Genomic DNA, 22,558 nt, shown 5'->3' with positions numbered 1-22,558 from the left:
TTTCCAGACATAAGTGTAAAGGTGCAGAATTCCATTTTAAAGGTGTGTTCTCGTGAGCACACTGACTGCTCGTCCACACTGAGCTTACACATTAACAAACCAACCATCTTCTATACACTGAGAGATGATGACCATTGGAATGCCTTAAATGCAATGCATGTTCATGAGTAGGGCAGGGTATTGAAATTTGGTGCTTTTTTAGGTACTGAAAAATTCTGACATTCTGGGCCAATTTGTGGTACTTTAATGTTTAATTAAATAAATACATCATCAGAAAAATAAATAAATAAATAATTTCTCTTCCCACAGTCAATCATTATCATTTGTGTTCAGCTTCACTTGTGAATGGCAAAGTTACAACCATGTCAAGACTATTGGCTAAGTTCAAGACCCCACAAACCACACTGCTGGAGCAGCCAACGCTAGCAAACCAAATGCAGCCAAAGCAATGTGATATCGATGGAGTTTAACTCGACTACAGTCAATAATGGCCACAACAAGTACTTCAGACTTTGCCAGTGATGTGCTATTAGATAGATATGCTCATGTGCTACTCACATTTTGCTATTTTTAGCTTACTAGGAAGTGCTAATGCTGTTTGCTAACCAGTTAGCTTAGTCTTGTATAGCCAGACATTTCTCCACACTTTCTTTTGGCTCTGTGCAAGTGGAGAAACAGCTAACTTTGCTCCCTGGCTCTGCCAACACTAACATTAACGTCAAGCCTCCCCCACTTTCCCATCCTGATCAACTTTGCCTTGATGGCTCCTGCTGTGATGACCTCAGATATGACTCGCATCCAGTGTTGCCAACTCTCTTCCAAAGAAAGTAGCTATTGGCTGCTTAAAAAGATTGCTAGAATTCGCCAGATGACGTCATAATCATATACTAATTTACATATCAATATATTTAAGGGAGTGAGGGAGGGGCTACGCTGTGTATGAGAATCTATCAAAACTCTGTGAACTCTGGATCTCTGTGAAAAACAAGGCTAAAATGCTTTTATTCACACAAAGGATCATAAAAATAATGTTTGGTAGGGTTAGACAATATATTTCCAGTATATAGCTGATATTGGCTTTTTAGGGAAAAAATGATATCGGCAAATCATTGTTGCCTTCTGCTGATATAATTGAGGTTCACCCAGACCACAGCTTGCTCAAAACAATTTGTAAAACCTGCAATGAAATTTTATTTTCTTTGCACATTTTATTTATTTAACTGTTCAATATTTATATTACATATCCCACAGTTTCCCCTGCTTTTGAGTAAAGAAAGAGTAAAACATAAACTGCTCATTAATTTTATGGTCAGTTTAATACCATTTCAGGGAAATGGAGGGTGAGAGGGAGTGCCTTTGAGGAGATGGTGGTAATTAGGTGATGACGTACATTGGGGATGTTTTTCAACTCACTTCATCCTTCCAGGAATGTGTTAATTTATGGCTTCTGACTGCTAGGTTGTTGACATTTATGTTGTTGCTATACGGTTCTTTATTGTTTGCAGGAATATTAAGCCATAGGGTTGGTAAACATGCATTAATCAGATGCAGTCAGCTAAATATATATTATATATGTATCTTACTATATTGAATACATTGGATATTGCACATTGAACATTCAAACTGAATTTTGTGTGATTAATTGTGTTCTTTTTGTTTGTTTTCAAGGACCTTCACCATAAACCAGAATCGGCATTCAATAAAAGGTTTAAATCCACATCTAGCATGGGTACAAAGGGCCTTTTAGGCTGCCTTCTCTTGACTGCTTTGCTCAGCCTATCCGATGCCGGGCTGGTGAAGAAAATACTTAGGCATCGACGAGAGACCCTGGCCCCCTCTGGAGAAGACAACATCACCCTCCCCAGTGCGGACCAACCTGTGGTTTTCAACCACGTCTATAACATCAACGTCCCTGCCAGCTCCATGTGCTCTGTGAACCTGGACGCGCCGGATAGCGCGCTGCTCGATCCCAAAGACGCAGCTGCCTCCTCGGACCTCCACACCACGGAACACACCATCGACAAGGACAACCAGATTGTCTTCACCCACCGCATCAACATTCCCCGGCAGGCCTGTGACTGTGCTGACGGGCTGCCGGACCTGAAAGCGCTCCTGAGCAGGCTGGAGATGCTGGAGGGAGAAGTTTCGACACTGAGAGATCAGTGTAACGGGGACGGGGCTGCCTGCTGCACTGCTCAGGTCACAGGTATATGTGCTCTCTTGTAATGTCAACCACTGTGTCATGTATGGGTATGTAGGGTATGGCCAATACAGCAAAATAATCCTTCATTCTTCTGAGGGGTTAAGTATTGGAACTCCTGCCACTGAAGGGATGATACGTAACTCCATTGTTTCTCTTTCAGTTTTAAGGCACATCTGTTCAATTCATCTGTTAAAATGCTCATTGGAATTCAATGAGGGGGTGGAATCCTCTGTGTTGTACACTACAGAGACAAAAGCTCATCAGTTACGATTGAATAGGGCTTTATAATAGCTCAGACAGGCATGACACGTAGTTGCTCCAATACCCATGAAAGTAAGGAGTATTTTCCATCAATGAATAAAATAAGCATTGGACCATTTCTGAGTGAAGCATGTTTATTTAAAACAGAAAAGCTCCAGCTGATTCTGTTTTAACGACATAGATGTGTTACAAAATACATGAATACAATGCCATAGTAATGATATTTTTACATAAAATACTAAAATGGAACTATTGTAGTAAAATACAGAAACAAAGTGATTTCAAGGCATTTCTTACAAATTGTCTTTGTCTTAGGTGAAGTGGGAACTAAGCCTTACTGCAATGGTCATGGAAACTACAGCGCTGAAAGCTGTGGCTGCATATGCGAGCCTGGGTGGAAGGGACCAAACTGTACTGAGCCCGAGTGTCCCGGCGACTGCCAGGACCAGGGGCGCTGCGTGGATGGAAAGTGTGAGTGCTTCAAGGGCTTTGCCGGAGAAGACTGCACACTGGAGGTCTGCCCTGTGGACTGTGGAGAGAATGGCCGGTGTGTAGGCGGGTATTGCGTCTGCTCTGACGGCTTCTTTGGTGAAGACTGCTCTCAGACCAACTGCCTGAACAACTGCTTAGGCCGTGGCCGCTGTGAGGACGGAGACTGCGTGTGTGACGAACCCTGGACCGGCTTCAACTGCTCTGAACTCATCTGTCCCAAAGACTGTTACGACCGCGGCCACTGTCTGAACGGAACCTGCTACTGTGACGAGGGTTACACCGGGGAGGACTGCGGAGAGCGCACCTGTCCCAACAACTGCCAGGGTAATGGTTTCTGTGTTGACGGTCAGTGTGTTTGCACCGTTGGCTACAGTGGAGAAGACTGCTCTAAGCTCACCTGCCTGAATGACTGTAATGGCAGAGGTACGTGCTTCAACGGTATGTGTATCTGTGACACCGGCTACCAAGGTGAGGACTGCAGCCAGTTGGCCTGTCTGAACAACTGTAACAACAGGGGGCAGTGCATCAACGGACAGTGCGCCTGCGATGTAGGCTTCCAGGGAGAGGACTGCTCTGAGCTGTCCTGCCCCAACAACTGCCTCAACAGGGGGCGCTGTGTCAACGGCCAATGTGTGTGTATGGAGGGCTTTGCTGGTGAGGACTGCAGCATCAAGACCTGCCCCTCAAACTGCTACGGCCGTGGAGAGTGTATCGACGGCCGTTGCGTGTGCTATGCCGGTTTCACGGGTGAAGACTGCGGTGAACTGAGCTGCCCCAACAACTGCCTAAACCGCGGACGATGCATTGACGGGCAATGTGTGTGTGACGAGGGCTTCACCGGGGAAGACTGCAGTCAGAAAGCCTGTCCCAATGACTGCCTGGCCCGGGGGTACTGCGTAGACGGCAAGTGTGTCTGTCAAGAAGGCTATTCAGGAGATGACTGCTCTGTGCTCACCTGTCCAGATAACTGCAACAATAGGGGGCGCTGTATCAATGGCAGATGCGCATGTGAGGAAGGATATGAGGGAGACAACTGTGGGGAGTTGAGCTGTCTCAACAACTGCCAGGACAAAGGCCGCTGTGTGAATGGCCAGTGTGTCTGTGATGAGGGATACATCGGAGAAGACTGCTCGGAAGGTAAGTGGCTCAACTCAGTCCAATGCACAAATGAAAAAGTTTGGTGATTCACAAGTTTAGAGACTTTCCCTTTGTCTACTAAATGTAATGTAATAGAAAATCCAGTGTAATGCAATTACATCCAAATCTATTACATCCAAGACAACATGCTCAGAATTTCTTTTTTTTCTCCTTCTTTTCCGTAGTGTCTCCACCTAAGGACCTAACTGTCACTGAGGTCACCCCTGAGACAGTGGATCTGTCCTGGAACAACGAGATGTTGGTCACAGAGTATCTTGTGTCCTACGCGCCCACCAGTCCTGGCGGCCTTCACCAGGAGTTCACTGTGCCAGGAGACAAATCCGCTGCTACTGTCAAAGAGTTAGAACCCGGCATCGAGTACCTGATCCATGTCTATGCCATTCTGAGCAACAAGAGGAGTATTCCTGTCAGTGCAAGGGTCGACACACGTACGTCACACTCAGTCTAAACTGTTTTACTCAGAAAACCTTTAGAAATAGTTTCATATATTCTGTAGTAGCTAAGTTATTGAAGAGTAATTTTGTGATGGAATTGGAAAGAGTCCTTATACCAGTAATGGAATAACAAAATCAGTCAGTTAGGTCCAAAACATATAAATTAGTGCTAAATTTGTAATGGAGCAACATTGTCCTCAATGGATAAATCAATATGGTAATACCATGCAGCATTTATGTATTACTGTATTGTATTATACTGTGATACAAGTGTATTATCTTGACCAGGCTTGATGATCTTTTGTTTCCATCCCTAAAGATCTCCCACAGCCAGAGGGTTTGAAGTTCAAGTCAGTGAGGGAGACCTCAGTGGAGGTGCTGTGGGACCAGCTGGACATTCCCTTTGATGGCTGGGAGATCTATTTCCGCAACACGGTCAGTCTGCCCATCTCTCCACAAGACAGTTCTTTTGAAGGTCTTGGCCAAGATTTTATTAACCAACAGGGGGCAAGTGAGGGGCGATGAGCTATTCCAACCTATTGGAATTCTTGGCAAAACATGGATTTACTTTACTTTTACTGTGGAAATACTAGATGGCTAAAATGTTTATCGTCTGCGCAGAAGTACTAACTAGATTGCTTTGTCATATGGAAATCTTCAGTAAAGTCAGGTTTGGATTTCAAAGTATCAGAACTAAATCCATCGCTTATAATCTGAGCCAATAATTTTTTGAAAAGAAATAACTGTACTGGCTCAGAAGACAGAGGGCACTGAATATAGCAGCTGCTTCAGAGTTCATACCCAATTTAAAATGTAACGTTTATTATCCCCATGTTCATTTTCATGATTCTGTCCGTCAGGGTTCACTCACTAGTGTTTATTGGTCCTTTCACCCTTTACCCTGTACTATTTAACTATTTAACTATTAACTATGTAGCTACTGTGTCATGATCAACGCTCAATTTGCATACAACACATTGTATGATTTATTTTGTGTTTTATGTGTCCTTGCAGAAAGAAGAGAACGGAAAGATTGAGCATACCCTTCCATCGTCTCAAAACAAATTCGACCAGACAGGCCTTGGACCAGGACAGGAGTATGAAGTCTCAATCAGTATCATCAAGAACAACACCAGAGGACCCCAGACATCCAAAAAATTCACCACCAGTAGGTTTCAAGCTGTCTTGTAACCAAACATTTACTTAGCACACACCTTATTTAGAGTTGACAGATGCCTCAGATTGTATCATAAGATGTGTCCTCTTCATAATGACGATGATGTTACGTCTGCCTGTCCTTGCTGCTCAACCTGGCCACTATCAGCATACCATCATACCCTTGGTAGGGTATGAAAAACCCTACACCTCATAAATCACCAGAGCAAACAGAAAAAATAAATAAATACTGCAGTCGCACCATGAAATTCCACAATGAAAAGAAGAGTTACAACAGAAAATCCCAACTAGCCCAACAGTTCAATTTAACAGATTTTAGGCAGAGAGTCATAACTCTGAATCTCAGCCTAGCATGACCATATAATAGTTTGTTTGTTTTTCCACTGGATTTTGCCGTTAACCCTTGTTGAAGCTTTTGTTGCGGCGTGTTAGTCCATACATTACGTGGTCAAATGCTTCAGGCTGTTTACGCAATAGAAGTGGCATGCCAGGCTAAGCAATCTTCTTTGTGCATGGAAAAGCCATTTCGTTTACAAGTCCTTGTTGATGGACTCCTGAGTGTCTTACCATTCCATATCTGATGTCATTTGTTTATATAGGCTGAAATTCAACACAGCTTACAGCAATGATTGATAGAAGTGAGGTTATGCAATGAACGTTTTGTACCCTTTTATCCCCAGAGGTCCTTTTAGCAGTGCTGTAAGACCTAGCTGAAGTATTTCTCCTCTACCAGTAAACACAGGAACTCTGTCAAGTACTAAGCTCATCAGAGTGAAAGGGAATCGCATTATATTTCATAATAGTTCCCTATGTTGATCTAACTATTGCTTTGTCTTATGTGAGTGCCAAGTCGAGTCTTAGAAGGACTGTTTTATGGATGGCATACAGCAACAATCTTTGGGGTTTTGTCACTTTTTTGACCCCTGTTGTGTTTGCATTTAAATCAGTTTGTTCACTCACCCACACACACACATGCACGCACACATACAGGCCATTGTTTTGTTTTTTCAGCAAGCAGAACATAGTCAAGACATGTACTGTGTTTATTGCCTATTTTGGTCTTGGTCTTGACTCCTTTGGACCTGGTCTTAAGAATTGATTTTGCCTCAACTAAGGTGGTCTTGACTACAGACCTGGATGAAGAAAAATGTGCTGTGTGCCTCCATAAGAAACACCTCACTGTAATATTTGAAATGAAAGAATGACAATATCTGTGTATCCTGTCCAGAGATCGACGGCCCTCGGCAGGTGGAGGTGAAGGACGTGACCGACTCCTCGGCTCTGGTCGCCTGGTCCCAGCCGGTGGCCCACGTGGACGGAGTCACCGTGTCGTACGGGCCCAGCTCCGACCCGTCAGACAGAACCAGTGTGGAGCTTCCCTCCACAGACAAGCAGCACAGCATTGACAGTCTGAGCCCAGACACAGAGTACCAGATCTCCCTGATCTCCAGGAGGGGAGACGCCACCAGCGACCCCGTCACCAACACATTCACCACAGGTAGGCACTGAGAACACATACCAATCCTGATAACATAGTAATCGCTAAATATCACCACTTAGTTACTACGGTAACACATTTCTCATTTCTTATGTATCTCTATATTTTCATTTATTTTCATACTGGATCTATTCTCATATTTTTCATGTAAATTCATATTGTACAGATTTTTCACTCATTTTCTTTGTCTCAGTATGTTTTACAGCTGTCATTTTGTAAAGCCTGCCTATACAATATGCTATACATGTATATATTTTTTTCATATTTTCCATTAGTTTTCTTTGTCTCAGTATGTTTTATCTTGTTTCAAACCCTGCCTATATGCTATAAATGTACATATTTTTTCATGTTTTTCATACATATTTTTTTACTCAGTATGTTCTAGTGTTAAAATTGTGTTTTTTGTTTTGCTCTTTTCATTTTTTTATTATATCCTTTTTTTTCTTTGCTGTATCATATCATTTGCTGCTTCAATGGCCCAATGTCCCCATGGGGATCATTAAAGGTCTACCTAATCTAATCTAAATCTAAACTAATTGCATAATAATAACCAAAATAACACATATTGTGGAGCACGTAACACTCTAAATGTGATTATATTTCGCTTTCCTCTAGACCTAGATGCCCCCAGGGACCTGCAGACCGTGTCCCAGACCGACGACAGCATCACTCTGGACTGGAGTAACAGTGTAGCTGATGTTGGCAGCTACAGGGTGAAGTATAGCCCCATCTCTGGGGGCTCTCATGGGGAGGAGCTGTTCCCACGTAGCCCTGGAGGAACGACACAGGCTACTATCACCGGTGAGGGTCAAACATGTACAAATTCCAACTATATACAAACTCTAGACTTCATCGTATCGGTCATACTAGGAGGTAATTTTCTCCTGATGCTTCTGTATTGCAGGGCTAAAGCCAGGGACAGAATATGGGATTGGAGTGACGGCTGTGAAGAACGAGAGAGAGAGCCTCCCCGCTACTACAAATGCAGCAACTGGTGAGAGACACTGCTGAGCAGCTGTCCAAACATCCATCCTTCACTCTCCTACATAAATACACAGATGGGCAATCTATGGCTGTTAATATAAATTGGGTGATAACATGAAGCTAATGGGAAAAAGTGATTTATGATTTGTGTCAAGTCTGCGCCAGAGGTGGAGACAGATGTAAATTACCAAAATTTTGCAAAATTTTACCATCAGTCAGTTTAACTATTTTTTTGTTTTTGGCCCTTGCTTTGGGTCCCTTGATTCACCTGATGCATGACTTTTCTATATCTCCCTCAGACCTTGATCCCCCCATAGACCTGGAAGAAAGCGAGTCAACAGAGACCACCATCACCTTGGCGTGGCAAAAGCCCCGGGCCAAGATCACCGCCTACAAGCTGGTGTATGTCTCCCGGGACGGTCAGGTAGAGGAGGTGGACGTCCCAGCCACAGCCACGTCCTATGTCCTGCCCAACCTGACTCCTGGCATGGTCTACACCATCACCTTGACTTCAGAGAGGGGTCAGAGGAAGAGCACACCCGCCACTCTGTCTGCATCCACAGGTGGGTGGGCAATTCCAATGTTGCCACGATTTGATCTTAGAGTAAATGATACACATGCTTTCAAAGCAAGATCAAAACAGAAGGAGCAACATTTGTCCTTCAGATTTTTCACAGGGCTTTCACAGTCTTCAAAACAGACAATAAGAGAGCAAGCTTTTCCATTTTGTTAAGTTTAGGGTTCCAAAGGTTTATGCATTTTACCAGATCCACTCGCAGGACAGTGTATTCCAACATTCAATCTTCAGATTTGGAATTACTACACCAGGGATTTGATGATTTTGGAAATAAATCTGCAGCCAACAGTAACAGAGCAATGAGATGCACATACACCGAAAATTACTCTATCTTGATTTGTGCCTTTGTGTTTTTCTTGTAGCCTCTTTCACATTTTACTTAGCTGACTCTGACGTCCCTGAGCTAATGACTCCCACAGGCTCGGAGGACAATGTCATTAGCTTTGTGTATTTAGACCCTTCTGACTCCCAGTTCTCTGGCACGGGGCCTGAGGATGAGCTTGGAGCCCTGACTATCTCGGGCCTAACGTCCGATGGATTTGACCTCTCATGGGAACTAAAGGCCCGCGGTGTCTATGATAGTTTCACAGTAGAATATAGAGACACTCAGCGATTATGGAAAATGAAAGATGTCCAACTTCGTGGAGATGCCACTGGCACTAGAATCCAAGGCCTGAAGGCATCTACAGAATATCAAATAAAGCTTTACGGGATAACCGATAGCCAGAGATCCGCGCTACTTGAAGCTGTTGCAGTCACAGGTATAAGCTTCTCTTTTGGACTGAATGTTGATTAGAGACACCATGTCCTGGTGTTATTTGACAGCTTTTCCCTCCAGTGTCTTATTGTTATTAAACAGTTGCTTAGGTCAAAGTAGCTATACGATTTGCATGCCAATATTTGAATCATTGAGATACACCAGGAAAGAATCATTTTGATGACAATCATCATCTGCAGAACCTTTGGCATGGCATGATGAGGATGCAACAGAGATGATTGTATTTTCACAAAAAGGCCATTTGGCCTCATACCACCTGTCACCTGCCTCGGCACTGTGGCAGAATGTTGCTATCCAAATACAAGGAGAAATCAACAGTTTTTTCAAGTAGTAATGTGTGGGTACAATGTCTTCATTGATCCCCTGTGGCATTGATTACCATCAGGTAGAATGAATTAGAGTACATTGGCTACCCTGATTTCTTCCTGCATTTGAGCTTTAAAATGCAACTATTTTGCTCTCTGAAGGTCTGTGCCAGTAATTCCATCCACTTCACTCATTGCTTGTAATCCCATTCACATTTTTGTTAAATGATTCTCTGGTATTTCAAGAAAATTACGACGTCAAGTTATTTGCATGTTGAACAAATGACTCATTACGATAGAGATGTGCATACAACACAAAACTCAACGGTCTCTCTTCAGGACAACAGGAATATAATGGCTGTGCATGGCTTCACCATCCATTTGAAGACAACTGTGTACTTCCACTCTGGTGGACTACTCAGAACCTTCAAAAGTTAATGACACTGACTCATGTGCCATTAATGCATTAGCTGTTCCGCATAAATGGTCAGTAAATCTCTGATGCATGACGATATAACACATGGTCCTTGAGAACCAGGGATAATAAAAAAAACACACTTTTGAGAAGAGACAGTTATAAACATGAATCTCCACAAGGACTAGGTAGATTAAGATTAGCAATGAATGTAATACCATGTTGTACTTGTATTTATGCTATTTAATATCTTTATACTACACTTTCCCAGTTATTTCTTTTAATCTAATCTTTTGTTCACAGGTTAGTTGTTATCTGTTGTTTGTTTTTTTGCCCACCAGCAGCGCCAGTAACATGTTTTTTTTTTTTAACACACTTTTATTTACTGTAGCACCCAAGCCTACCTCTCCAGATGTAATTATGCTGAGTATCACAGATGCCCCTACAACACCACAGTCTGCTTTGGATGCGGGAGCCGTTCAAACCCCAGGTCCCCTCCATCCCCTAAACTCTGGGGGTCCATCCCTTTCTGAGTCTGGTGGGATGACCTCCGGGGCTCAGCCTGAGGGCTCTAGCTCGGACGTATTTGGGGAACTCGCGGTCACAAACGTGACCTCCGCTAGCGTGAAGCTGGCCTGGTCAGCCCCTGACGAGGCCTTTGATAGCTTTTCGGTGGAGCTCGATGCTCGGTCAGGGATGACACAAGCTCATGTGACCACAGTACCGGGAAGTGTCAGGAAGGCTGAAATAGAGGGCTTGTCCCCCTCGACGCGCTATGATATTACATTGCATGGGCTGGTGGAAGGGGAGCGATCTTTACCTCTCAAAGTTTTTGCTACTACAGGTACATGGAGCAGAACTTTCTTTGCATAGCCATTCATCGCAAGAGATCTCTCCATACTTTGTCCTGTCTGCTTTTATATGCTATAAAGAAACATTTTATTCCACAGACATACGTTAAGCAAATTCTGTAATATTATATTTTAGAGGAAATTGGAATACACACTTATATCGCATGTAAACGTAAATGATAAGTGGCATTGCTTTTGTGAACAGTGCCAATTTAATCAATATTGCTTTTTTCATGTCATCCTCATTCATCCCATATTTCACCCCATATCATTGTTTTAGTTCTGATTCTTTTTGTGATGACTAATGTGCCTTAAAAAGTTATGCTAGAGTGATTCATTTTTATAACCCATCTTGCCATTCAATTGACCCCACTCTGATCTGTCTATCTACCAGAAGAGCTGAATCCTATGGTGGTGAACCTCACCATCTCTGACATTACATGGGACAGCTTCAATGTGTCCTGGAGCCCCAAGGATGGGGAATTTGACAGCTTTGTCATTGAGGTAACAAACTTGGAGCATATTGCAGAGAGCCAGAACCTCAGTCTCTCTGGAGAAGCCTTCAGCTTGGGCATCTCTGGGCTGACTCCCAACACCAGCTACATGGTTGCTCTGTACGGGATGCATCAGGGCTCCTTCCTTGAACCTGTGTACACTGACGCCACCACAGGTACCTGCCACTGGCAGTGTTCCAGCGTTCTGTCCTCTAATGCTGTATTTCTCTTCTATTTCTTCTCTTTTCCTTCCTTCCGCTGATTTTTGACCACACACCTTTCTATTCCAGTCGGGGTCTGTGGTGAACCATATGCATACACACACAGACACACACTGTTTATCATACTAGCACCTCTGTTGTCCTGCTCACAGTGTCCACACCACACTAAGCATCAACATTGCATGGAGCGAGAGAAATGACATAATAACCCTATTTGTGTTTTGTCATCAACTGTACCACACCCTGGCCACAGTGTACTGTAATGCTTCATCTTAACCAACATGCCATGTATCATTCTTACCCTCCAGCCACTGTTTGTGTCTAGCTGAGAGAGGGTAGGGTGACGGGTGTCACACACCCATGCCGCATCGCTGAGCCAAGCGAGCGGCCTTCCAATGACCACCCTTACCCTGTACTGCTCCCTCCATCCCAATTACCAAAGTGCATGAAGCCCCCTCCCTATACCATCCCTTGCATCGTGGTGAGTTTTGATGCTGATGTGCTGCAATGATTGCAAAAGTAAACCGACAACTTTCACCCCCAACCATCGCACAGTCGACAGTGTGTCCATGTCCATCTCATTTCATTCCATCAACCCTCATTCAGTGTGTAATTGATTAACCTTGAGAGATCGTTTGCCCGTGGATGTCTGTCTAAACTAAGCGCTCACAGTATGCGTGAGTTCTAGTGACATTTGAGCTCTGAGTGTCCGTCTATGTGTGAAGGATATAATTTCAAGGGTATATAAGTGTTTGTCGATTTTGATAACATTTATCATTCATTCTACTAGTGTAGAACTAACTAATGTTAAAATAAATATCCTCGTTTCCCTTTGAACTACTAGGTGGCAAATGATTAAATCATCTTGTCATTATCAAGGTAAAAAAAAAAGCTGATATTTCAATCTGAAATTAACAGCAACGCCACCTGGTTTTACATCTGAATGATGCCTTCTGTTTCTACTGCATGTTTCTGTGCATGGAACTGACATGAATGGAAATTCCTCAACGCATGAAAAACACTTTGCAGGGATTTTTCTTTTCCCATTCTCATTCTGTATGCAATTGCTCTGGTGCAACATTACGCAGAATTCATCCCTTCCATGATATTAACATTGCAGATCAAGTGCATGATCGCCTCTTGGTCCATGTGCTTGGAAGAGACTATTTTAATCCTATTGTCTCTGTTCCTCAGCCACATTTTCACACTTAAATCAACACTTCATTCATGTCAACTTGCAGACCAATCCTCTACAGCCACTTATCACTTATTTGCTGTTCTTTCTCTCCCCTTTGGCATTACATGTTTGTCCATCTTTCACTCTCTGTGTTGATGACCTTGTGTTAGTTGTAGAAAACCAATAATCAATTTAAAATTCTATTTTCTATGTTAATTGTAGTGGAGCATATGTATTTTTCCAACTTAGTGCAGCAGACCATTTTCTGTCTGTTGTTTATGCAAAAATATGTGCATGTATTTAATCTTTTATTGAGCTACTCAGACTATCAAGAATTGCAAGTGGGTGGTGGTGAGTGCCCTCTAACATTGCACATATTTTTACATGATAAATCAAACGAACAGATTATAGCCTACTTCCCATCACACATGAAGTACAATTTTAGGCATACTGTGTTCTGCAAAATGGCTTTGATGAAAATCTAATAATGGTTTCTTTCTTTAGTGAACGAGCCAGTGGTTGGCAAACTATATGTGTCTAACTTAACATCAGAGAGCTTTTCAATCTTCTGGAACGGCACTGAGGGAGAATTTGATGGTTATATCCTGGAGATTATTGATTCTGATTGGCTGAGGGAGCCTGAGGAATTTAACATATCCCGCAATGTAATGTCCCGCGACATCACAGGGCTTAGGCCCAGCACTGACTATATAGCCTACCTCTATGGGATATTCAAGGGATCCCGAACAAGTGCTGTCAGTATTGTTGCATCAACAGGTATTTTGATTTAATGTGTATTTATTATTAGTATTACACAGAAGAGGGTTATTTATATTTTAAGATTTTTAAAGAATTGTTCAGTTTTTACGTGCACTGTAAAAGTTGACTTGGATCTATATGCATGAAGAACTAATTTTGCAGCACTTAAGAAAATCTAAATTTCACCCCGAGTTAAGAGGCAAGCTCAGAATTCCTATTTTAACTCAATTTATGCACACTGACCCAGGAGTCTGACACTGGACTGAATACATACTATACTTTTCTCTCCCCTTTAGCTGCAGAGCCTGATTTGTCCAGGCTAGTTGTTTCTAACATTACCTCAGACAGATTTTCTCTGTCATGGAGGACAGGAGAGAAGGCTTTTGATAACTTTATAGTAGAAGTCAGAGAGTCTGCTTTGCCCTCGCAGGCAATGGGGCGCACCCTGCCTGGAGGGGTGCGCTCCACGGTCATGGCCGGGCTCAAAGCGAGCACGAGCTACAACATAAAGCTGTACGCCAGCACCGGTGGCCAGAACGCACAGCCCCTATTCGCTGTAGCTACTACAGGTACCACCTTGCATGCATTTATTTATACTGCATTCATAAATAAGACCCAGACCACACAGTTGCACATTCCAACCAAACCATTATCTAAACTTGACTTTATTCTAACCAATATCCAGCGCAACATAACTGAAAAGCCATATTCTTTTTTGTTCAGAGGACGTCCCACAGTTGGGCCCCATAGCCGCTTCGTCTGTAAGCCCAGATAACCTCACCTTGTCCTGGAGCGCAGTGTCAGGCCATTTTGATGGCTTTATTATCCGAGTCAGTGACTCTGAGCAGCTGTCTGATACACTGGAGTTCAGGCTGCCCGGTGAAGTCCATAACCTTACGGTCTCTAACCTGATGGATGCCACAGGTTATGATATTGAACTGTATGGTATCTCTCATGGGCGCCGCACTCCCTCTGTGTTAGCCCATGCCATCACAGGTACTATGTATTTTACTCATATCTTCAACTCTAGTCACATATAGATAGTAAATGGCATCCATGAGTGTATTAAAATGTCCCAAACTCTGTAATGAATTGAAGTATCTTTCAGGGAAATTTGTCCCCCAGCCTAATACATTTGAACCAGGATCGGTTTATTGGAATTTTAACAATGGCTTTTATCTGCAAGTCTTATATCCAGGAGACATACAGATCAGTAGTTCTCCTTTTTGAATATGATGACTGCTCCTGTTTGCTTCTGTTAAACCGTTAACACATGGGAGCAAAGTAAAATAACAGATTCTATGATTTGAAAAGAACAGTTGTGCTTTTGCAACCATTGCACGCATCATCCTCCCAAAAATATTCTAATGGCATCTTGTTCCCCTTCCCACATCTGTTTCCTGTTTGAAAACGAATCAAACCCACTCCGCTCTAGCTCCCTTGCCCAAAGTGGAAAACTTGACCATTTCGAACATAACCCCGTACGGCTTCCGTGCGTCCTGGGAGATGAAGCCGCAGCAGCAGCAGGAGGAGCTTGCCCCCTCTAGTGGCGGCTTCAGCCATTTTCACATAGTGGTGACAGACTCCGGCTGGCTGCTGGAGCCTCATGAGTTCACTGTCCCAGGCAACCAAAGCCACCTGGACATCTGGGGCCTGATCACCGGCATAGGCTATGAGGTCAGGCTGACGGGGGTGTCAAAGTCAGGGCTGCTCTCTCGGCCGCTGACTACAGTGGCTGTGACAGGTACCGCTCACAGTGCACTTCAAGGGCCCAATCCCTATCTTACTAAAATGATCACTGTGTAGATATGTATGTATGATATTTACATAAGATCCAATCCTGAAGTTTAACCATCACAACCTGGCAGATCTATAAATGGAAGAATTACTGCATCATAACACTTTCTAGCCTGCTGTATAACAATAGCAGTTGATTCATGTTGTAGCATAATTCAACAAAATGAGTTTTAAGTATTGATACATTTTGGTCAATGCCATGTTTTGATGGTGAAGCTTCAACCGAGCAGTGATATCTAACCAAACGTCGCTCTTTTCCAGAACAATTGCACCGTTCTTAATCTCCCCCTCTTCCTTCATTTTAAGCATTCAGCCTGTTTTCTTCGTATGCGTCTTTGTCACAGGGAGGAAGAGATGTGAAGTTCCCGTCTGTTTCTCCTTACCTCCAAAATATGAACAAGCATCCTTGTTTGTTTTCATATTTTAAACTGTGTTTTCCCTCAGATCTCTGATTGGTGATAATGAGGACGCAGATATCAGTGGACATAATATGATTATCACATATTATATTATGTCTAATGACATCTATTATATTCACTTTTACCTTGCTCTCGCCTTTTCATATTGGTTTGTTGATCAGGCTAGTCTGTGTTTGTGACTGGAAACTACAGACCACTGAATACTACTAAACAAATTTTCAAAGGCTGGAAAAAGTAGGAAAACACTGATGAATCAACAAGGCATTCTGAGCATGAAATGTCAGTTGATTTAACCTCTAATCTCATTCGTTTCATGATCTTTGAATGCACTGAATGCATCGAGGCTGGCCTGAAGGACGCATGGGTGTCTGGTCTCACCAGTGTTTGCTGAAATCCTTCCAACAGATCAGTTACAGAGCCTGTTATGGAATGTGAACCTGTTAACTGACCTAAATAAACATCTCTACAAAAAGCATCTTGTCTTTTTAATTAGCCCAGAAACTCACCAACTGATGGAATGCATTGTGCCCTTTGCGTCTCGTCCGCTGTGTTCTTGACCCTTGATTTGCACTAACGGATGTGTGAGCATGGCAGACCGGTGGTGGGCAAGAGGCCTTCAGGCCAAATGTAACCATGTTCGCTACCTGGAAACTTTCTTGCCTGATTGCCAGCTTCAACCAAACTGAACTGATGTCTTCAGCCATCTCTCAGAAGTTGATTTATGTCGCTGGGGAAACACCAGGCCTGTTGCAACATTATGTTTCCTTTCCAACCAGAGGCCGAGCCAGAGGTGGAGCATCTTTTTGTCTCGGACATCACAGCTGACAGCTTCCGTCTGTCGTGGACTTCTGATGAAGACTTGTTTGACAGATTTGTGATCAAACTAAGAGACACTAAAAAGTTAACCCATCCACAAGAGTACAGCGTCCTCGGTGATGAGCGAACCAAGGTTTTAACCGGACTCATGGGTGGCACTGAATACGAAATCGAGCTGTATGGTGTCACATTGGAGCGGCGCTCCCAACCTATTACTGGGGTTGCTCAGACAGGTATATGAAAAACACTGGAAAGTGTGTAGCTTCATAGTAACTACGTCTGTAAACTGAGTGGGTGTGACTAATCATCTTTCTTCCTCATGTTTAGGCTTAACTCCATTTCTCTCTCTAATGGAAAGTGTTCTTTTGAAAAACACCATTTGTTGCAGTTGAATTTGCATCTGAGCTGAAATTAGATATTTTCGACCATATTATTGTACATATTTTCTTCACTTTAACTTCCCTTTTTTCTGTGCTTTCCTGTCTGCACATATCCATTTGCACTTTGCTAGGCCTGAGCTCTCCAAGGGGAATTCAGTTCTCTGCAGTGACCGACACCTCAGCTGTAGTTCACTGGGCCCCGTCTCGCTCTCGAGTGGATAACTACCGCATCCTCTATGTGCCGCTTCAAGGAGGTAAGGGGTCATACCATATTGTATTTTTTTTTTTTTTTTAATTTCCAAATTTTATTTCTATTTTAGTTTTGTTACAGTTAGTGCTCAAATGGCATTTGCTAGTTTTCTTTTTTTTTTTTTAATTTCCATAAATGTTCAGATTAGAGTTTAGTTGTAGTTAAAGTTGTAGTATTTCAATGCTCATGCTTATGTGGAGTGTGTTGGAGGTTTCCATACATTATGACTGGTCTTTGAATGAATATAGTAAGTGTTGATAATGTATTTATGTAGTATTTATAGTTGGACACTTCTCTCACAGTATGGCAATGGTCAGAGGAATACAACTGAAAACAATCCAGTTCATGTATCATGACCCATGTTTTGTTCTTTCTCCTCCATAGGAAGCCCGATGGCACTGACTGTGGACGGTTCTGTGTCGCAGGCTTTGCTGCCCAATATGGTCCCTGGCAAGACCTACCAGGTGACAGTCACTGCTGTGACGGGTCTGGAGGAAAGTGACCCCAGCACAGACACCGTAACCACAGGTTCGTTTTGTTCCGTCCATACACAAAACTAATAGTTTCCTGTGGCTCCTGACATGGAGTGACCTTGGTGTCAGTTTGTATTGTATTGAATTCACTGTTGAGACTGTGTTCATGTCTGTGTCCTCCAGCTCTGGACAGACCTCAGGGTCTGACTGCAGTAAATGTCACTGACATCTCAGGCCTGTTGCTGTGGCAACCCTCTGTGGCTACTGTCGATGGCTACGTCATTACCTACAGTGCTGATTCAGGTGTGTTTCTGTTCTTTCAACACTATTGTTTTTGTCATTTACACTACATGCCCCTCAAATGCTGTCACTGTTTATTTTCATTAATTACCACTTTACTTCTGAAATCTCTATTGCTCCAACTCCCTTCCTTCCGTATATTATCCAACTTTACAACAATGAAACCATCTAAATGATGCTTGGAGACTTTGATTATGTGATTTGATCATTAAGTGGGTGTGTACTGCCCTACAGTGTTCCCAGTGACGGAGCATGTTTCCGGGAACATAGTGGAGTTTGAGATGGGCTCCCTGGTTCCAGCCACCCACTACACAGTCGGGGTCTATGCCATGAGGGACTCCCAGAAGAGTGACTCCGCCACCACTGAATTCATCACTGGTAGGTCTAGCAGGTCTATAAAGGATGCCTATCAAGATGTATAACAGGTCCTGATATACATACAATCAGCCAAGTGTTATTTTGTACAGCAAATATGACAAAATGTATATTGATTCTTGCGTATTTTCCAGCTATAATACCTTTATTGCATATAGCAGAATTACAGTGGGACACTGTGTTTCAGATGTGGATCCTCCTCGTGATCTGGCAGCTAATAACGTTCAAACTGATAGTGCCACTCTCACATGGAGACCTCCACGGGCCGCTGTCACCGGTTACACCCTCACTTTCTCCTCTGCTGATGGAACAGTCAGGGTACGTGCATCTCTGTATCACTTCAATCACAATGCCCTGTGATGTTACACAACTCGCTAAAGCATTCTTTGTAAATGCTTGAATGTGTGTGTGTGTGTGTGTGTGTGTGTGTGTGTGTGTGTGTGGGTGTGTGGATTCAGGAAGTGGTGCTGAGCCCGACAGCCACCTCTTACAGCATGAGCCAGCTGACTGGCTCCACAGAGTACAATGTCAGACTGCAGGCCATCGCTGGAGGCCAGAGGAGTCGTCATGTAAACACCATCTTCACTACCAGTAAGCATGCGCGTGCACGCACACACACACACACACACACACACACACACACACACACACACGCACACACACACACACACACACACACACACACACACACACACACGCACACACACACACACACACACACACACACACCACTCCCTGTCTGCACTCTGTTATTTCCTCAAACTCAAATTCCTTTCATTTAATCTGTTTTTTGAGTTAGATCGCTTATTATTCATTCTCTGTCTCAGCTGCTTCCAATGGAAAAACCTGTATTTTTCCTTCAACTTTTTTTTAAGTCTAGTACCCCAGTTCTTTCTCACACTATGTTCTATATAGTGCATATTATACCAGAGATAAACATAAACCAATTATGTCCCCTGAGGTCCAAAAGAGAACCCCTTTTTATTTGTGTGTTTTTAGTTGGACAGTTGTACCGACACCCTAAGGACTGCGCTCAGGCTTTACTGAATGGGGAGACGACCTCAGGCCTGTATACCATCTATCTGGGGGGAGAGGAGAGCCAACCCATCCAGGTCTACTGTGACATGACCGCAGATGGCGGAGGATGGATGGTGAGGAAGAAAGTCAACTCGCTGGAGTGCGACTGAGGGCTTTTTGGATAACATAAGTCTACAGATACAGTCATACACATATCTTAGAGTGGTTTTATCAATAGTAGCTATGGGACACCTGATTTTCTAATCACAGGGAGCACCTACAGTGACCTAGGTGATGTATGTTATGACTGCTGTGACTGGATGAAACTCTGAATGTTGAGACACTCATATGAGAGCCAGGCTGTACTCTTCAGGTCTTGCTGAGGCGCCAGAATGGAAACCTGGAATTCTTCAGGAACTGGAAGAACTACACTGCTGGCTTCGGCAACATGAATGATGAGTTCTGGCTGGGTAAGCGCACACATCCTCGAGCCTCTTTCACTTTCTCTGTCCCTATTTTTCCCTCACTCACTCACTCACTCACTCCCTTACTCACTTACACATACTAAACCTGTGTTGCAGGTCTCTCCAATCTCCATAAGATCACATCCTCTGGCCAGTATGAGCTGCGTGTGGACTTGAGGGACAACGGGGAATCAGCCTATGCTCAGTATGACAAATTCATTGTTGCAGAGCCACGCTCACGCTATAAAATCCATCTAGGGGCGTTTAGTGGAACATCAGGTAAGCGTCACTTCAAGAGTTAGAAAACACTCCATGCTAGGCTTAATTCATCCAGTAGGACTGTTTGTTAATTAATAACAATTGAATATAATAATTGAACACACTGACTCTCACACACACACACACACACACACACACACATTTGGTGGATACATTTATCCAAAGTGCATGGTTGACCTCTTTGGGGATAAAAACCCTAATTGTGGCATTATTAGTGGCATGCTCTACAGACAACCATAAGATACAACATTACTCTTAATTAAAAAATCCACTTGGATATATTGTATTCTTTATGAGTTCTCATATTCTTGATTATGGTGTGTAGTCAGTGATCAATCCAAAAGTGTGACCACATTCACCCATTCATCCCATTATTATGAATTTTGTGTCTTTACCAGGCGACTCCATGACTTACCACCAGGGTCGCCCCTTCTCCACCTATGACAATGATAATGATATCGCTGTCACCAACTGCGCCTTGTCCTACAAGGGTGCCTTTTGGTATAAAAACTGTCATCGTGCCAACCTCATGGGAAAATATGGTGACAATAGTCACAGTAAGGTATGTAACATATATATATAAATCGTTAAAATCATACAATTTGAAATTTTGCCTTTTCTATCCAGAGAAAAATAGCTCTGAATGATTAATACACTATCACAGATCATATATCCAGCAGGACTGTTTGTTAATTTGTTAATAGTTCACTAATATAGCCATTTTTCTCATGATATACATTCTACTTTTCCACAGGGGATCAACTGGTTCCATTGGAAGGGCCATGAGCATTCAATTGAATTTGTAGAGATGAAGATTAGGCCGGTCAACTTCAGAAATTTTGAGAGCAGACGGAAAAGATCGTAGACTCGTGAACCCCTCGCCTCTTCCTTGTATACACCCTACCCCCATTGCCCAACCTCTAGCAATGAACATTTGTGTCTCCTCATCCTCAAATCACTCTAAGAAACAACAAACCAAGGCCGTCATGTGCTGAATGTGGTTCAACTGGCTGTGAGAAATGTACATGAGAACTTAACACCAAAGATAACACAATTGGAATGAAACGAGATGTGCAGGTAGTCGTCAATGCGGTAGCCTTTGTAGTGTAGCTGTCCATTGGAAGATGTAATATTGTCTGAGTTGGCACTGTTGTACGTATGGCTATATTTCTGCTTTCACATTTTGAGTTTCATGAGAAAGTAGATATTTAACTGATAAATATGAAAGCACATACAAACTTTTTCTTTTCTTTTACGCTTTGTCATTCCACTTATCTTGCCAAGCCTTCTGAGTGACAAAAAGTGGGATAATGAGATGATTTTGGACCAAACAAATGTCTTCATATGAGAATTCACCATAAAATGCTGTAAATGGATCGACTGAACCAATAACATGTCAAAGGCACATAGTCACAAATTCTAAATTCTACGGGATTGTATGGTTGACTTCTTTCAGTTCCTCCGTCTTAAACTGAGTTGTGGACAGGACTAATCTATCTAGTTATAGTTCATTGTGTTGCTGTTGAAGGATAGATGTATAAAACGATACTTATTGAACCTATTGAAGTCCTTGGAATGTTGCCACATAAAGATATGACAACAAAGAGACCGTCTCTCATGATTTAGCACTTGGAGGCCATTAATACCATTGAATAGCTGTTTAAATTCTGATTTACTTATTTTAATAGAATGAAAATCAATGATTCTCTGTAATCTTCAATACAATAAAAGGTACTTTTAATAAAAGGTGTCTGTCCTACTTTCAAGGTCCACATTTAAACCATTTCCAACTCCACAACAGCAGATGGCAGTGTTCACTTTCTATTCCATACATCTGCTGCGTATGTATGATGTATGTAGATGTCTGCTGCTGCTCACAGTGTATATAGCAGCAGACAGCTAAGTCTAAAAACATTCAAAATTAAATGTTTGGTGTCATCTTTCTCCAGTTCAAATAAGTTGAATTAAAAATGACCCAGGTCCTCCAACTTCGAGTTAAAAACCTTGGCACCTTGACTTTGATCCCAGACTAATTGAGAAATATAAATGAAGGTTTTCCAGTCCTGCTTTCATCAGCTAAGAAATAGCTTAAGTAAAGTCTTGTTGACCTGGAGAAAATTATTTGTGCTTTTATTTCCTTATCTTGATAATTGCAATTCCGAAGTCAGAAATCAATGCATCTCTAGTTTGTTCAAAATACCTCAG

The 22,558-nt window shown here is 42.7% G+C and overlaps 1 protein-coding gene across 6 annotated transcripts; it reads left to right on the top strand.

Moving 5' to 3' along the window:
* Positions 1-1,725: 1,725 nt before the first annotated feature.
* LOC139913642 (tenascin-like) lies at positions 1,726-22,073 on the top strand. Of its 6 annotated transcripts, XM_078286365.1 has the most exons (23): positions 1,726-2,206; positions 2,780-4,093; positions 4,279-4,542; positions 4,868-4,983; positions 5,563-5,716; positions 6,953-7,222; positions 7,838-8,023; positions 8,127-8,216; positions 8,506-8,769; positions 13,529-13,801; positions 15,219-15,527; positions 16,776-17,048; positions 17,327-17,449; positions 17,830-17,973; positions 18,102-18,221; positions 18,453-18,596; positions 18,781-18,911; positions 19,052-19,184; positions 19,593-19,744; positions 19,984-20,080; positions 20,192-20,353; positions 20,752-20,915; positions 21,108-22,073. In XM_078286365.1, the coding sequence occupies exons 1-23, from the start codon at positions 1,726-1,728 to the stop codon at positions 21,216-21,218; spliced, it is 5,475 nt and encodes a 1,824-aa protein (XP_078142491.1). In that variant the 3' UTR covers positions 21,219-22,073. The 6 variants fall into 6 exon arrangements, with proteins under 6 accessions (XP_078142491.1, XP_078142495.1, XP_078142492.1 ...); XM_078286369.1 differs by lacking the exons at positions 13,529-13,801; positions 15,219-15,527; positions 16,776-17,048 and adding exons at positions 14,080-14,280; positions 14,708-14,779; XM_078286366.1 differs by lacking the exon at positions 15,219-15,527.
* Positions 22,074-22,558: the final 485 nt, after the last annotated feature.

The sequence above is a fragment of the Centroberyx gerrardi genome, chromosome 2, assembly GCF_048128805.1.
Source record: "Centroberyx gerrardi isolate f3 chromosome 2, fCenGer3.hap1.cur.20231027, whole genome shotgun sequence".
NCBI classification, from domain to species: domain Eukaryota; kingdom Metazoa; phylum Chordata; class Actinopteri; order Beryciformes; family Berycidae; genus Centroberyx; species Centroberyx gerrardi.
Note: the sequence above shows the minus strand (reverse complement) of the source record. Positions and strands in the feature narration are given on the sequence as shown.

Excerpts from the sequence above, each read along its gene's own strand:
- LOC139913642 (XM_078286365.1), top strand. The coding sequence starts at position 1,726 with ATGGGTACAAAGGGCCTTTTAGGCTGCCTTCTCTTGACTGCTTTGCTC. Across the intron at positions 18,597-18,780 it reads CACCACTGAATTCATCACTG|ATGTGGATCCTCCTCGTGAT; the intron begins GTAGGTCTAGCA and ends ACTGTGTTTCAG. Across the intron at positions 19,185-19,592 it reads AAACACCATCTTCACTACCA|TTGGACAGTTGTACCGACAC; the intron begins GTAAGCATGCGC and ends GTGTGTTTTTAG.